The following is a 17,362-nucleotide window of genomic DNA, read 5'->3' on the forward strand; positions in this document are numbered from 1 at the left end:
TTAGGTTATATTTTTGGTTTCTTTCAGGGATGATGGTGGTGATCGTCTTATTGCTGATTGCTATTGTGGTTGTTGCTGTGTGGCCTACGAAGTAATCAGAGGTTATCTCATTTTGCAACTAAGTGTTAATTGCAGTCTGTGGCAAGGACAACTCCACCTCCTTGTTGGCACTCTCTATGGATGCAGCTATACTCACTCCATTCCAAGAGGCAGATCCATGGCCAAGCTGCACAAAGGTTTTGCAAAATTCTGTATAAAACTTTGTATACTCAAGAACATAACTGGAAAAGAAATGACTCACCTAATAAACTTCAAGGCATAAATATAATTAATTTCAAAGAAATACTTTTTGTCTATAAATGCTTTTAAGAGTACTAAATGGATTTTTCTCTTAATCTCTACAGTGTCTAATTAAAATATTAGCATTTTTTTTCTAACATTAGTTCCTTGTAGCTGAAATATATGCTTCTTCATGAGAGAATTTCAGTGATTCAAGAGAAACTGCCATCTTTGAAGTAAGAGCAAGGGTGCACATAGATTTGCTGGCATCTTTCAAATTAAAAAAAAAAATCCACAAAATCTTTGACTTGAGTCAGAGGGCAATTACTGTTGTAAGATAGTAGCAACCAGAAATGTATTTTGGAATTAAAAGATGAAGGTTCTGTCCAAAAATTGAACATATTATATTATACCTGGGTTTCTTTTCTTTACTTAGTTATATTAATAGCAGGGAAGAAAAGGAATTACTGTAGATACACAGAATTTCAAAATGTATTGTTTCCATATTTGTTCTGAAAGTAGACGAGAATGATTCTCAGCAGAATTGGCAGGGAAGTGAATCTCCTTCTGTAACTTACCTTGAACACTCAAAATCTACATTGAAGCATTAGCAGAGCACATTTGGGAGGATGAGGGCTGCAAGGGAGAGAAGGAAGTCCTATTGCATGAACATCTTTGTGTTTATGCAGCAATGGATTAAACCCCTATATTAATTCATGTTCAGATATTGTTATTTTTGCTATGTATGTATTGACATAATGGATAGCAAAGTAGTAAGACTGAATAGAAGCCATTATAGTTCTATAGGATTACTTTCTTTACCTTCTTGAATATCTAGGATTAATGACATTCTAGACCATGTAGAATATGGGCTAGAATGTCATTATGCTGAATAATTCAGATTGGGGGAAATGTGCTATGAGATCAGTAGGTTTCAGAAGAAAACTATATTAAGAGCTTTATGTACATATCTAGTAAATGGCTGAAAGCTGTTGTGTAAACTCTTTTGTGTTATTTACTATTCCAGAGTATCTGGTCTTTCCCATGTTTGACTGAATAGAATTGATCATCCACTATTGAATATGATAATGTTTGGTTAAAATCAAGATATTAATTGGGAAGAGAGGATAAAAATCTGCAAATGGAATGTTTGACCAACTGATATCAAAGGCTACTTTCTCTCTTGCCAGAGGTATTCACCATAGGGTACCCATCATAAGAAGTTGCCTTTCAGTAGTACAAACAAAAAGGCAAACTATCATACTATAATCAATTATGTTAGACATGGATATGCTTGGTAATATTGATTAAAGCAATGTAACTTTAAAGTTACATTGTAATATTGATTAAAGCAATGTGAACTGTAGATCACATTCTGAACCTGCTAATAGATGAAAATTCTATTTTAGGATATATTAATAGCAATAGAGTCCAGATCCCAGGAAATAAATGTCTCACTCTACTTTTCTTGGTCATTTTCCACTTGGAAAAGTATGTCCAGTGACAAACTGGAGTGAATTCAGAGGAGGCTACAAAGATAGTTAGGGAACTGAAAACCAAGTCCTGTGAGGAACAGTTAAAGGAACTGGGTTTGTGTAATCTGCAGAAAAGAGGACCATGGGGCGATATGATACTAGTCTCCAGATATCAGAAGAGTTATCATTAAAGAGGAAGGAGTGGACTTGTTTTTCTGGAGGGCAAGACCAGTGGGTGGAAATTACAGGATTGAAGAAGAAAAAAAAAAGATTCAGGTTAGATATAGGAGGAATTTCCTGATGGTCAGAACTCTCAATTGATGGCATTGGTTGCCTCATGCAGCAGTACAGTTTCCTTCAACAGAAGTCTTCAAACAATCTGGATTTGTCCAAAATTCTTTAGCAGATCCTGCACTGAGTCAGAGGGTTAGACTAGGTGGCCTATAAGGTCTTTCACAACTCTATGAGTCTATGGTGAAAGTGAACGAGTCAGTGTGAGCAGCTCCCTTTTTACTGAAAGGTAACAAGATCACTTTTCTACTGAAGGATTACTGGTCACTTCAGTTTAGGTTTTCATTATCACTGGAGCAATTCACTTCTGAAGCTGGACCAGGTCAAACTTTTCTGAATTCATGATTCCATGTGCATGTTCTTCTAAGGAGAGATGGAGCAAACCAGATCTTTGCCTGGTTTGGAGGCTGATAAAATTGTTAGTAATGAAAAGGGATCAGAGTGACTTGATAGCTTATAGTTAAATCAAGCACATGAAAGTTTTGGCTTATCTTCTGATCTTCAGTTAAAATAATACTACTTTCCCAAGAGAAGTAGTCCTCCTTGGAGAGAGGTTTTCAAAACAGTCTTCTTACTGTGATGTGTGCCTTCTCAATGTTGAAAAGAAATAATGCATTTTATGGTTGGAATATTTTTATGACGGCATGATAGATTTGTTATAAAATATTTAACATTTATTGGTTTTTGAAATTATGTATGTAAAGCTTTCAGATATTTTCACATCTTCACATATTTTATATTCATCTTTATAACAATTCAGTAAATTTAGCCAAGCTGAGGGAAAAGCAGCTGAGTCGCCTCTGGTGAAATGAATTTTGAACGGAAGACTTTCTAGATTTTTGCTTGCAGAATTGGGAAACACAGTGCCCAGTTAATACGAACTGGCATATATGTCATATGGAGATAATGTTGTGTGAGCTGGACTCTTTTCCTCAGATCAAATAAATTGTGTTTTTCAACTTAAATTATGTATTGGAAGAACAGATAAATCCTAATGAACTTATGCAAGCAGATTGTTTATACATATTGGAGTTACCACAGAAGCAGAGTTTGGTACAGTTTGGATGATATGCTTGATAGAATCTCCACTTCTCATCTAATTAGAGGAAACAATTGCAAATAAATAATTGGCTAGCTGTTTTCAGGAGAGGAGCTCATGTTCCCTCAAAGCTGAAAAGGATTGCTTTGTTCATTCTGATGCAACAGAAGAGGCTGTCATGAGTAGAGGTTTATAAGGGTTTATTTGACAGATGTCTGGATTTAGTCTTATCAAGTGGATTCTGCACTGTTACATGCTCCATCTGGTTCATTATATCATCCCATCTAACAAATGAAGGTAAATGAAGGGTGGGTAAATAAGAAAATCCACAACTTTTTTTCCCACATGTCATTAAATATATTCATATATATATAACCATAATATATTAGTATGCATTGTAAAGAAACATTGTCGCAAAACTATATGCAAAGGTCATAACTAAGCAACATTTACAGTTCATAATTATTAACAGGAATAATCAGAACACAGGATTCTTATCCCTGTGCAATGAGGGGAAAAGTTAAGGCGATCAAGGGAACGACCATACAATGGACCAAGTAAAAATGGGAAGAAAGCTGTGTTACTTGTGAGTTGCAAGTGTCTGAAGATTTCAGTTGCTTCTCTGAATGGTTTATGTTGCATTTCTGTCCTGTTAACACAGAGCTTGGAATGTTCTCAAGAGTGCCTCAACATTAGAGATTATATCAGTAGTCTTGACAACCCCCTCCTATCAATTTCTTTAAAGCAGGTGTAAGGCACCAGTTGGTTCTACTGCAGATACATACATCTCTTTGTATGTGTGCTAGTGGTACTTTTCCCATCTAGAAAAATAAGATGATTTCCTTATAATTAAAATGTGTGTCTTAAAATTGCAAAGTTGTCATAAACAATGCAAGGTTGCATTATTCTAGGTAGGAGTTTAGAAAGCTTTCCAGCTGTCTAAGCCATTACATTTGATAGAGTGCCCTTGCCCTATTCTAGGCCCATAAACTTTAGTTGTATTAGGGGTATCCTCTTGCGTAACTATTGGCCTTCAAATAAAATTACCAGCTCGAAAATATATGATGTGAATCTGGTTATATGCTGCCTCCTGAGAACACTTGATCATGTGGCAAGAATTATGCCTCTACCAATAAATAGCCTAAAGTATTGTGACAGTTTTTGTTTTATTCTTTTCTGTTTTTTTTAATTTGAAGCTGAAATGGTCTGTTAAATATAGGGAGGTATAGTTATGTATACGAAGCTATATTTACTGTATATAGAAGTACAGAACAAGCCCTTAATCATGTCAAGATAGACACTATTGAACAAACAAAAGGATTTTCTTACTACTTTAGGCAGAATCAGGATTGTTATAACATTTTCTAGAATATTATATTTTTGATTAATATACAGATTCGGCACCCTAGCTATTTTACATTTTGTACTAATTCTACAATCAGCCGTGATTTTTTTGTAGTTTCTTCTCCATTTGCTAGCTGATACCACTATCACCTTTCACAGCTTTTCAGAATATTTGTGTTATTATAGAAGGTAAGAGGTTTTTTAACTCTCTGAAAGGGATTAGGCACCATGATCATATATGTTTTATAAACATGTTGAATGATTATATAGTGGTTATGAATACTTCAAAAAGCAAACACAAATTGCCTCCCACATTTATGCATAGGATTGCAACTATGTTTGCTGCTTTGTAGTCAAAATGCTGGATCTGACAACAAAGGCACTGTCAAAAAAATATCTTACCAAGATTTGCAATCCAAACACCTTGTTAACCAGAGATGTTACCCATCTGTAAATCAAGATAGAGAGATTTACTTTCTTTTGACCTGCTGCTGATAGGCTTGGCCCTTTTTTCCCCAATTTGCCTTGAAATGTGTATACATTCAAGGGAAATCATTTCATCAGACTGCCCAACACATTACTTGAAACTTGAGGAACAATTTCTGTAGCATTTATATGAGTTCTATACATTACTAGCAAATCAGACAAAGTAGTGCACAAGCCCAGAAAAATGTGTCTTTTTTTTTTAAGATTTCAGGGAACTACGTAGCTTCTGACTTAACTCCAGTATTTCTGAGCTTGAATGTAATGGCCATTAATAATTCTAAAAATCTATGACCTGGTTAAACTTTATGTACTCTTGGTAATCTCTGTCTCTCACTCCAGCCATATGCTTTGCTAACAGTTCACCCTAATGCTGTTCTAGTTTTCTGGGCTACCTCACAACGCCAAAGAATCTTTAAAAAAAACAAACCAAGGCTTCTGTAAAGTCCTGACTTATCTTTAGTCAGCAGGATCTGTATGAAAAATAAATGGAGTCATACCAAAAGCCAAAAAAAAAAAAAAGAGCAAAGCCAAAAAAGCAAAAAGGTATGTTCAACCTCAGCAAAAATGACCCAAGTCTTTTGAAAAAAAGGATTACTAAATGGGGAAAGGTACCTCATCACTGCTACTAATCATTGGTCAGTCTGCATTTTGACTCTAAATGGGTGCCTTGTTTTCATACATCCTGGATACACAAAGTCCAATACAACACAGTGCAGAGCTTTTTCCTAGGACATGACCCAGGGGAGAGTTTTTCCACTAATTTAATGAACAATGGGTCAACTTTGTGTTTCGTGGTAAAATCTGGATCAGGCATCATTAAATTCCCTTTCTTTCACTTGCTGGTTTGTTCATTTCCCCCCCCCCCCCCCCCTATTCATTTCCAAGTTGCTCTCTGGATAGTGGATTCCCTGTTACTTTGTGCCAGAGTAAAAGCTTGGTATCACTGACCTTGAGTTCTCTGGCTTGGCTGCTAAAAACAATTGGGAGTCAACCTGTTGATCTTGGCTAGATTTGGAGGGATAGGTATAAAGTGCTCAACAGCTACAAGCTTACTATTCTTCCTCTGAGGAGCTTAAACTGCAGATGCTGATTATATTTATCTCTCATAGAGAAAGAGTGGTACTAGAGGTGGTTGATTCTTTCAGAGAATGCAACCTGAAAAAACTATAAATATAGACCTAGTTTAAATGAGGACAATCCAAAAGGAAACCAGTTTTAATTAGTTCAAACCCATATTTAGAAACCACTATCAATTCTTGAAGGCAGTGTGCCTCTCTGAGAATAGTGTTTAGCCTTTTTTGTCTTGTCACTCCATCATAGCTATCAATATCACATTTCCATGGTTTTGACAACATCTTGCCATTTTCTGCAATAATGTATCATGGTTAAGGTTACTTTAAGTTTTGGTCACCTGTCTATGTGGATGACATGAGTTGCCAATCATAATTTCTGTGTGTCTGAAACTGGTGTTTTTGCACACATTAGAGGCATCCAGCCTGCTTTTACACAATATTCCTTAATTTTCTGGTTGCAACTACTGTACATGGTTTGTGTGTGCATATATGTGTGTATGTATATACATGCATGCATACATCATTAATCTTGCAAACCTAAGGCAGGAGTTTGAGCAAAAATAGCAGAGGATTTCAGCTGGTATTCCTAGGAATACTACAATGACCTAGAAAACGTTAAACTTATCGAAGTTTAATTTTGATAAATTCAGTTATGCTGGATATCATCCTCATATGATGAACAAGCTGAGAATAGAAAGTGGAGATGTTTTACTGAGGTTAATCCAAAAAGCCCCAGCTAAACTGCACATAAGGGGCCTCTATTATCATGAACATCCCTCAGCAGGCAAATCAATATTGGAAATTATAAAATCTTTGAAAGCCACATACTTCCTAAGAGGCATGTTTTGGAATGTATGGACTTTGATCTGATCTCCATGATGAGTTGGTAAAATGGGCTGTATCAGAAAGTGGGATGGGAGAGCGCCATTTTTTAATATTGCCCAATGCGTAACATTTCTTGCAAGGAATAGAATTCAAGAGGGAAATCATAGCCATGTATTATGGAGTGAAGTGCCCACAATGTAAATTCCCATCTCAGTTGGTAACACCCATTCTACTATTTAAATGTGAAATTGATATTTATTTTCATTCCCATTGTTTTATACACTGAGCCATTTTTCTGCTTTCCCAAAAGGTAAATAAAATCCCTTCTGGGTTCAAAATTAGAATTGATGTGAACTGTGTTGACACAGACACCAATGCTGGGGGGAATGTTCCATGTATTTTTTTGTCAGCAATTCAGCTCATAGAAAAAGGAGTCCAGAAGTTTTTGCAAGTGTGCAAAGTGGCTAAGCCAGTGTATTTTCCTCCTTCCTGGGAGCAAGGTCTCCTGTTCCCCATACCATCTATTTCCATGGCATCTGGCCACTTTACAATTATCTGTGCTGAAGTTTATTTTATGATAGTTTTTGTCATATATATAAATATTGTCAGTGACTATAAAACAAGGCAAAACCACTGGAAAATTTCATTAAGAGGATGCTTCCAAGTTTCCTAATAAGAAACATGGGGAAGTTTGTGTTTTGCAGGACAGGCATCCCTGAGCTTATACATGAACTGCCTACCCAGACAGCCCTCCTGGTTTGCTTGTAGGAGAAGTGGAGATTGTATGAACATAAAGCTCACTTCTTGTGAACATAATATAGAAGAGAATGCCCACTGCCAACTTTTCTGTTTAAAGAAGAACAGAGAATTTCTGTAGGAGAAATGTGATAGGATGATTCCCTCATTCTAAATTATAGTCAGTCCCAAAATTTACAAGTAAGAAATTAAACCTACATATAGTAAGCTCTTAAAAACAGAAGGATTAATCAGCGATGACTCTTTTTTTATCCTTATAAGCAGTGGTAAGACTTCTATGATTCTTTCCCCCTTCTCTTCATCCATGCAAAGAGGTAAGATAAAATCTTGATAAATTCAGCCAGCACATAAGATTATGTGCAATTCAGAAACTTGTCTGATAGAGACAGCAGCATTATAGGAGTCTTACATGAGATATTAATGACCACAATGGACACTAATGTGGAGAGATGGCATTTCATTGCACACTTTCAGAATACATGCTCCCATGATCTGGCAGCTGAAGTATTCACACGGTGTTATCTCAAGAGAAAAATCAGTGTGGGATCTGTCCAATGTAACTTCTGCTTTCCGCACTTGAGATGATTATTGATTGTTTAAAAAGCAGCTATTATATTAAGACAGCATTTGCTTCATGTTCTGATGAATTCAGAAAGAAAAAGAAAACTGGTTATCTTTTGATGGAGTTGTGTTCACAAATGCAGCACTGCAAGAGGGTTTTTTAAAAAGCCAGGTCTGGTAATTGACCCTTCTTTCAGCTGAGTGTTGACTAGTGTGTTTCTAGGCATCAGTAGGTATCCATTATTCAACTGTTCCATAAATGCAGCCTTCTTCACAATTCTCATCTTTTTTTCTTTAGTACCAGATTGCATTTTTGATATGGACAGTAAGAATTTAGTTTAGTGTACATTTCACCCACCTGTGATTGCTCTTGTTTAGAATAGCTGGTATGTCAGAGCTTACAACCAAGCGTTCTCTCATGTGCTGGCCCAGTCTGTAAGTTGCTGTGTGACAGATGATAGAAGAGACATCCAGCAGACTATCTACTGATTATGCAGTTATAGCCCCATAATCAATTTTAAGCCAATAGTCCCTTGCATCCATTCTTCCTACCAAGAGCAATCTGATTCAATTTCTTGCAAGTGGAGACATATTAAGAAGACAGTTTCTGTTCAGTATCATTCTTTTGTTGACTCTCAAGTTGCAGTGACAGGTTGGATGGTTCTTCTGTTTGGACTTGAGAAGTAGTTGATGTGGTGAATTTAAGGCAGTTCATCATCCTTCAGACCAAAATAATCTGAGCGTGAAAGAAGGAAATCAAATGGGAGGATGGGAAGTAGTAACTGATCTAACATTTGTTACTATGGTGAGTAGGGTCTTACATTAGTTTTCTCACTATTTTTTTGTCGGTTTTGTATTTATGAGGGGCAAAATGGGCATGACTCACAGGTTATTAATTCCTCACTTGTACTCCCCACCCAGTTGCATACAAATTGCAAAGTGAGTTTCTTGCCAGTGTCCCTAATCCCACCCCATCTGCTCCGACTCTGACACAAAAGGATGTGCAGTCTTTTCTTGTCTCTGATTCTCCTTCTAGGCTTTCTTGCACTTCCCCTTCTTTTCTCGTTGCTGGAACTTTCTCAGACGCCTGGCCCATGTGTCCCTCCACTGTATCACAAGGCTGCTTTTGTCTGCTACAATGCCATTCTGATCTGGAGAGTTCTCATCATGGCCCAGTAACAAATATTTCTTCATAGGCTTGATCTTGGGACACTTGCAGGCAATGTCCTTGGAGCGTATCCAGAGGATCTGGTCACCACGCCGTATCCGATTCGTCCCTTGCTTGTACACAGAGATGATATTGACTGTGAACTTCCACCATTCTGCAGCTTTATCTGCTTTCAGGATGTGGATCTGGACAGCTGGAGACAGAAAGTCAGGAGAAGATCGTTTGTTTAATGCATTTTGCATTTTTCTTCAATATAGTCAAGTACAAGTTACAGTGAAAAGCAAGATTTGCATGTGTTCACACATCACACAGAAATGTAATGTGATTTGTGTTAGGATTTTGTATGACCCTAATGTTTAATTCATTATGCTTGGCTGAGGGCCATACATTCAGTTTAAAATGAAAAGTAGAGCTTACTTTAGGATGCTTGTACTGAATCAATCATTCAATCAATCCAGGTTGTTTTTTAAAAAAGAGTAGCTCTTTTTTAAATTAGTTATTATGTGTGTATTCCCATTTTTAAACAGAGATTATCTTTTCTTGATTAGACCATTGTAGTCTGGATATAATCTTTGACACTAGTGTTCACACAGCATGCTTAACCAGGTCATTTATAAATCTACAACATATTTAAAATGAATAGTTTTAACTGTTGTCTGTGGTATGGGCTTTTTTTGGGGGGGGGGGTCTTAGCAGGTTGTTCAGACCTAGATTATTTGGTTAGCTTATGGTTCAGTATGTTGCGTGCATCCCCAAAAGGGTTATTCACCAACCTATTTAATTATTTTGCTCTTATCTTCCAATGCTTACTGAAAATCTCAGAACACTTTTCTATAAATGGTTCAGTACTTCTACCTGGTTGCCCCAAGCAAACAATATGTGAGAATATTTGTTCTTCCCTTCATCATGCTATAGAGACTTTCCTTCCTACTTTTTGTTGTTGGGGATTGTGACCTCTATGATGGTGTCCTGCATGCCAAGCCTAACTATGATGGGAATAGTTTCCATGCTCCTTTTGCTGGTGGATTTGAGGCTTGCTATGAAATTGAGAGAGAGAAAGAGACAGAAATCAGACTGTTGTTTGGCCAATATGATGAAAGTGGCCATGGTAACAAAAGGCACCTCTTCCATTTTCAGCAAAGTTATGGGGTGGGGAGAAACAAAAATTCACCCAAGACTTTGCCACTGTTTGATTTCTTGGCCAATCATGAGCCAACATCTGAAAAGAATCTTTCTGCACTGTATTTTCACTGCCTCACCTTTTAACCAAATGCAACCTGCAAGAATGCAAAACTCAGTAGATTTGGTGAGATGAATAGGCTACCCTACCTTGTTCTGAGGAGAAGCTGATTGGAATCTTGAGAATTAAGAATTATGCAGAGTAAGGGGGAAGAAAAAACATCTAATGATCTAGTGAAATATGAGAGGGAAGAATTAATCCCAGACTAATCAAATAATCTCATATCTTCAACAGTATCAAAATTAAAACCAACCAACCAAGCCTGGAATCTAAAGAGTCAAGGAAATACTGTGAGATATTTCAGAATGGAATACTGTTATGGCTGTGTAATGATTTGGGGTTGAATTCAGATTGAACTGCATTTTGTGCCTGTGAGGATACTGCCGTTGTTGGGAGCGAACGTGGGCCTCCCCTAGACCTGAGACTGGCTTTCACTTTCATATTTCCTTGATGAGTGACAGGGGCATAAATATCATAAAGGCAGGGGAGGCAGCCAACCTGGGACCTGCAGGCCCAGGAGCTCCAGCCAGTCCCCAAAGGCTGCAGTCAATTGTAGGCCTTGCATGCTCTTAGAGGACCCTACTTTGCCTACGACAGCAGCACAGGTACAAGTCAAGCAGCAGGCAGGAGGGCTGACACGCAAACTGCCAGTGCTGCTCCACCGCACGAGAGCGCTCCATGTTCCCCATGCACTGCCACTGCTGCTCTGCCTCCGCAGAATGCCTTGCGTGCAGAAGCGCAAACAGACCGTTGCAGCTGCTGCCGATTGCCTGGAAGGCAGGTGAGGAAGGCCTGGACCACGTGGTAGACATGGATCCCAGAGAAGCTTCTCTTCCTCCCCCTACACCCGAGGGGAAGAAGCAGCCTGCAGAAGGGCAAGGAAGCTCTCATCTTGAGTAAGAGCAGCACCGCTTATCCTGAGCTGTCTTACCCACCCTCCTGGGTGCCTGCCAAGAGCTCAAAAAGAGGCATTTGCCTAAAAGAAAACTCCCAAGCTAGCTAGTTAACAGGGTTGAGAACCTCTCACAGCAGGGAAAAAGGGAAGCAGCCACCAGAGGCAGTAACTCCATCCGGTTCCATTCATTACAAAGTTTGTCCTTTGAGCCCGAAAGCTACCCCACTCCTGTCAAACAATCTCAAGCCAAGGGGATTAGCCTCCGTCCTGGCAGCAGGAAGAGTCCATTTGGGATGGCAACGGTGGGGGGGGGGGAGCAAATGAAGCAAGCGGCAGAGCCCCCATAAGTGGCTCCACAATGGTGCTGCTTTCCAGCAATTCTCCCCCCTCCCCAAGGGAGAGAGCCAAAGAAAATAAGCGATATTTTTTCTTGCCTGGGCCCCTGAGGACACTGACATACATGTTCAGCTTCTGGCTAAAAGTGCATAGTTTTGAGATGGTGAGCAGAGAAAGCAGGGGGGCCCATCCTCCTGCTGGCTTGCCAATTTTACTGTTCAAGTAAAATAGCAAGCAGCTCTAATGTTGGGGAACCCTTCTTCCTACGGTCAAACTTGCATTTCCCAGAACACCAACTGCATTCACAGCCTAGCGCAGGGGTCTGCAGTATTTTACTCAAGCAAAAGCTTTGGGGAAATGGATGGTTTATGAGTAGAAGAATAAGCAGAGTGCAAAGATGATTTGTTTCAGCTGAGAATAGCTTTCTCTCCAGAGAAAGGCCCTTATCAGTAAGAAATAGACAGGATAAGCATTTACACCAAATACTTATAGTCTGGGAAAGTGTTTTTGCTGTGGTCTTTATCATCTCTGATCTCCTTGCAAGATTTTTAAGGGGAGCTACTGGTGCTAAGGACTGAAGCATACCCAGTAAATATACTGCCCCCCAGCCATCTGGGGAATTCTGGGAGTTGAAGTCCACTCATCTTAAAGTGGCCAAGTTTGGACAACACTCATATACTGGGAGGAGATTGGGGCCACATCTGTTTATTAATGTGCTACTAACCAGCCACCAGATGGCACTATAGTATTATAGGCACTGAGAACATTGTGACACACTTCAGAGAGCACAAGCTACAGACATGCTTACCTATTGGGACAAAGTCCTTCTTAACTCGGGAGTTTGCTTGTAGATACCAAGGGGATTGCACTATAAATGGCTTGCATCTTCTCCGGCGTGCCACGCATTATATCATGTATAAATAAAAATGTTTAATGGGTTTTGTGGTGTGGGAGAAGCCACTCTGCCTTCAGAATGTTCTTTGCTGTATCTTTAAAATTTCAAAGATATAGCAAAATCCTTTACAATAGTAAAGGGAGAAAATGTTCTTTGAATACAAAATACGTGATCTCAGTCTTTGTATTCAATAAAGGGAACACTATCACTTCCAATAAATTCTAGGATTATTTTAAAAATCAAACTAAACCAAACCCTTGGTTTCAAAGGGGTATTCAGTAGAGTCATTGGGAATATCTTCCCATCCCTCCCAATGTGTACAGGCTTAAAGCTGTCTGGTTTAGTCCCTGCTGGTTCTTAGCAGCTATCTTAGCAGCTCCTGTTATTGGCATGCCTGGAGGTGCTGGGAGTCAGGCAGCATATCAATAATAATAATAATAATAATAATAATAATAATAATAATGATCATGATCATGATGCCTTCAGCCCCCTCTGTAGCAACAGTTGGTCATCATTAATTTTTAATCTTTGAAATGGGAACAGATTTATATGGTTTTCTTGTTTCATTTAAGGATGAGAAATCCCCAACATAGCTTTTGCAATGGTGTGATCCAGTCTGTCGCTCCCTTACATGGCTTAACAGATTTTGTTGTATTCTCTTCCCCTGTGGCTTATGAGCATCCTGGCAGAGGTTGGCCTGTCACAGAGATTCCCCACATTACCTACAGAGGCGTGCAGCGGCAAGAAACTATACTGTAGTTGTCACCCCAGGAAAATCCTCCTAGCACAAAGCTCAGAAACCGACTTTTACTGTATTATATGTTTGGCAGAACAGTTATTAGAATAGCATATGTTTCCTCTTTCTTTCTCTCTGCGTTGCTATCCCCAGGAGTTTTGGTTTAAAATGTGGAACACTTTTTTTAATCTTTTGAAAACATTTTTTAAATTTTTCCATGAACTGCTGCCAAAGTGCCTTTCAGCAAAGAAAATGACTAACCAGAGTCTCCATGAAAGGAGGATTTTTCCAAAGAAGTCTGCAACAGGGATGGTGATCTCACCTTTTGGACAGGAACCCTCCCCTTGCAAGTTACCCTCTTGCACACACAAACATGTACATTCTTACTTGCACACACTCCTATTGTTCCTTAATAAATATAAGAATTGACTGATGGGAAGGCAATGTTTGTTGCTAGATTTCCACTGATGTCTTGTAAATTATAGGCAAGTTCCATTGGACTGTCTGTCTCAGGACCAAAATAAAACGAAATCATCTTCAAGGCAAACCTCACCCCTGGTGGTTTCATGTACACACCCATACAGTTTTCTTGGCAGTAATGGTTCTCTGTTGCCTTCTTCAGTTTGTTTTACATTCCAGTCTAGTCAACTTCCCAGCCCAGTCTACAGTTCTGGAATTCCTGGTGGTGTCCCATCCAAGGACTTACCAGATTTGAACCTGCTTAGCTTCTGAGCCCAGACAAGGCCATGTTCTGTAACCTCAGAACCAAAACTGATGTTAGTATCTGTAGCGGAATGAGACATAACATACTGCTATTGGATGGCCACTTTCACCAAAAAGATGTCAGTGTTTTTGGAAATAAATCCAAGTGTGTGTCTGCCTGAAATATGAACATTCCATCTGTCAAGAATAGAAAGTAGAAATGCATGCATGTTTGCCTACTCGAGTTTACATGAGAGAGTGGAGTAGAATGGAGTAAACAATGCATCAGCATTAAGAGATTAAACAGCCCAGGAAATTGGAACCTTCTCTTGTCTTTCTCAATCCATGTATAGTATTACACAAGCCAGTTAAGAAACAAATGGTCTCTCCTCTACCCCCTTTGGGGGGATAATGACATCTCAATTGAACAGGTGCTAATGATTGCCTGGGATACCAAAGGTGTCCCCATATGCCACTGCATTTAGCTTGAACTTGCCACCTCTGCTTTTGATTCTTCATATTCCTACTTTCGAATTCACCAACATCATCCTCAAAGACATCATTTGTTTCTCTATGAGAAATCAGTACAAACCAAAGACGAAAGAACTCCCCACCCCCAACTGTATTTCATTATTGCTCTGTGGTTTGGCTCTGCCTTGCATTTAATTCTACCTGTCTTTAACCAGCAAAATTTCTAGAATTAATTTGGAGCGTATGCAATTTGTAGCAGTTTTCAGTTTGCATCTCTTTTTTACCAGGCAAGTTATCAATAAGGGTGAGGTCATATGTGCACTAACAGCAAAACATGCTTTTTCTTCAAAAGGTATGAGAGTGTGTAGTTGAGAATTCTGTAAGTAATAAATGCTGATGGTGGTAGTGATACGGAAGAAAGAGGGCCTTTGCATCTTCTATATCCTGGTGCCTTCTGATGTGTTCAGCTCCATGGAATCCCATGTCCATTAATCATGGAAAAGATGGCAAAAGGGCCCATCTCCCATTGATAAATCAGAGGGAGGGCAGTCAAATGGGGAGAAAGATGTTGATCCTTTCTCCCTTTCAATTTAGCCTTCATGGTGACCACAGGGAAGGGGACAAGATGGACAGTCACATGGATGCCCTTGATCCAACACCCAACATTGTATGAGTTCTTAGGGTTGAAAAGCCTACAGAGTTCTTACAGTTAAGAAGGGAAAAAAATGACTGGAACTGAATAATAACAGTGCTCAACCACCTGAACAATTTTTTTTGTTTTTTAAATGGAAGCAAGCTCAATTGTTTTTTTCACTGCCATGCTACAGACAAGACTGGGTGATTTAGCACCTCATGAACTAAGAGATTCTGGTGAGGAAGTTTCTTAACAGCCATAATCCAAACTGTCTCTGGCCTTCTAGCACTAACAGCCTGTACTTCAAGTCCTTGAAGTTTTGGTGATCCTAAATCTAAAGCAATGGTGGAGAATCTCACTGGAATTGTGTTTAATCCTAGGATTTTCTAATCTCCTTGCACTGATATTTGGATAAAGTTGATGAAAAACGGAATCCTCCAATGATATGAGAATCAGACACCATGCTACAACATGCTTCAGTTCTACAGTACTTGAGTGAGCTGCAAAAGGCCGTAACACTCTTTGAAGAGATAGTCTATCAATGGATTATTGGATTTGCTATCACTAAAACTGTGCATAATAACAGGTCTTTCTGCCTCTCCTCGAACCCTGATATGACTTCTAGGTATTTAATACCTTCTACTTATTTTGGACTACAACTCCCATAATCCCAGAACACTGCTTTGACTAGGTTTGATGGAACTTGGGAAACTGCAAATATGGAGAGCTTCACGTTTAGTCTGGCAGCCCCTCTGCAATGGGGCTTTTTAACTAGAAGGCTATTTATTTCCCCATAAAGACAGCACTTGCTTCTCTTTCAGTTTTCCAGGAAGCTGTGATGTCCTGACCATGTCACATTGCAAACCAGATCTCTTGGCTTTCAGTGGCTATGCAAAGTATTACTTATCTATGCATGAATTTTTCCCACAGACTCCAAAGCTAGGAGCTTATTTCCCTCCTGCCCTCCTGTTGTAGTTAAGCAAAGCAATTAATTAATTCATCTCAGAAGGTAACCAAAACTAAAGCAATTTTGGTGTGTACCAAAATAAAGATAGTTTGGAATTAAATTCTCTCTGACATTCTCAGTCCTAAATATTGAAACAAAATACAATTTACTTCTGAAATTTTGAAGTATAACTAAGTGGGTTTTCCTTTTGTTTTCCTTTGCTTTTTAAAAAGACTATCCTCTTTGAATCAGCAAATTAAAAGGACATTAAAGCCTCAGTAGAAGCTAGTTGTCTAGATGATAGCACCTCAATTTGGCACATAAGGGAAATAGCCACGTTCAATCTAATTAGGGCCTTTTAGGATATTCAGAGCTGTTATCATCTTGTAAAGTTGAGGAAAACAGTCTTCTAATTGGCTTCCTGCTGAGAAATCCATAAAAAAGTCTTCATTGTCCTTCTGGGTAACCTATTCTGCAGTTTCACAGCTGGACTTTTTTTCTTTTTTTTTAATATTGTGCTCTCACCTAAAAATATGGTTACAAAACTACCATGCTATGAGCACATGAAAAGTGCTGTCAGGAGATTTTGCTCATAATAAGGACAAGGTCTGGGCAGCTTTTGCATTTAAAAAAAAATCTGATTGGCTTGATATTTTTTCACACATTCATTCTACCACTGTAGAAACCAGTATCACCAATGCCTCCTCTTCTTTCCTATAATCCCCGTTATAACAGAAAATAATTAGTGATGGGTACTGTGAGGCCCTCCAGATGTTATACAACCACTGTTATCAACTCTAGGCTGAATGGCTACCATTGAAAGATGTTGGATGCTACAGTCTAACTTCTGGAGGGCCACCTTACCACTCCCCCTGGTTTAGATGCCCATCCTTAATTTACTTGCAGCTTCACAGAATGCCAACAATACCGTGAATATCCTTTGAAGAACACTTACTGCTTCTTTACCCTGTAACCCTGGTGTATTCATAAAAAAGGGACAGCCTGATTTTCTCATCCAGTGACATATGTCAGAAAAATACACTTCTGTTTGTTTCAGTGATTTTAAAAGCTAAATTCAGCTCAATTTTAGTTTTATAGTAGGAATGCTTTGTAGGATAGTTTATACTGCCAGAGTAAAATCACAAACAGTTTAGAATCAGTCTGTGGCATAACAAAATAATTATGGGGTGGAGTAGAAATTACTGCCACC

General features: G+C 38.8%; 2 protein-coding genes across 5 annotated transcripts in view; one reads left to right on the top strand and one right to left on the bottom strand.

The window, feature by feature from the left end:
• STX8 (syntaxin 8) overlaps positions 1-3,010 on the top strand; it is a 110,711-nt gene extending 107,701 nt beyond the window's left edge. The window contains exon 8 of the mRNA XM_088133492.1: positions 28-3,010. Coding sequence (XP_087989618.1) covers positions 28-95 — 68 coding nt within the window. The 3' untranslated portion in view covers positions 96-3,010. The remainder of the gene's footprint in view (positions 1-27) is intronic.
• NTN1 (netrin 1) overlaps positions 1-17,362 on the bottom strand; it is a 215,951-nt gene that overhangs the window by 58,399 nt on the left and 140,190 nt on the right. For 2 of the 4 annotated variants that reach the window (XM_025175889.2, XM_025175893.2), the window contains exon 7: positions 3,268-9,490. The exons of the other annotated variants lie outside the window; for them this stretch is intronic. In XM_025175889.2, the coding sequence (XP_025031657.2) occupies positions 9,162-9,490 (329 nt within the window). In that variant the 3' untranslated portion in view covers positions 3,268-9,161. Of the gene's footprint in view, positions 1-3,267; positions 9,491-17,362 lie in introns of those variants that run through there. 4 annotated transcript variants of the gene reach the window in all.

This window comes from Python bivittatus, unplaced genomic scaffold (assembly GCF_059951505.1).
Source record: "Python bivittatus isolate LINGU-HERP-01145 unplaced genomic scaffold, Pbiv_v1 ctg000080_np1212, whole genome shotgun sequence".
NCBI classification, from domain to species: domain Eukaryota; kingdom Metazoa; phylum Chordata; class Lepidosauria; order Squamata; family Pythonidae; genus Python; species Python bivittatus.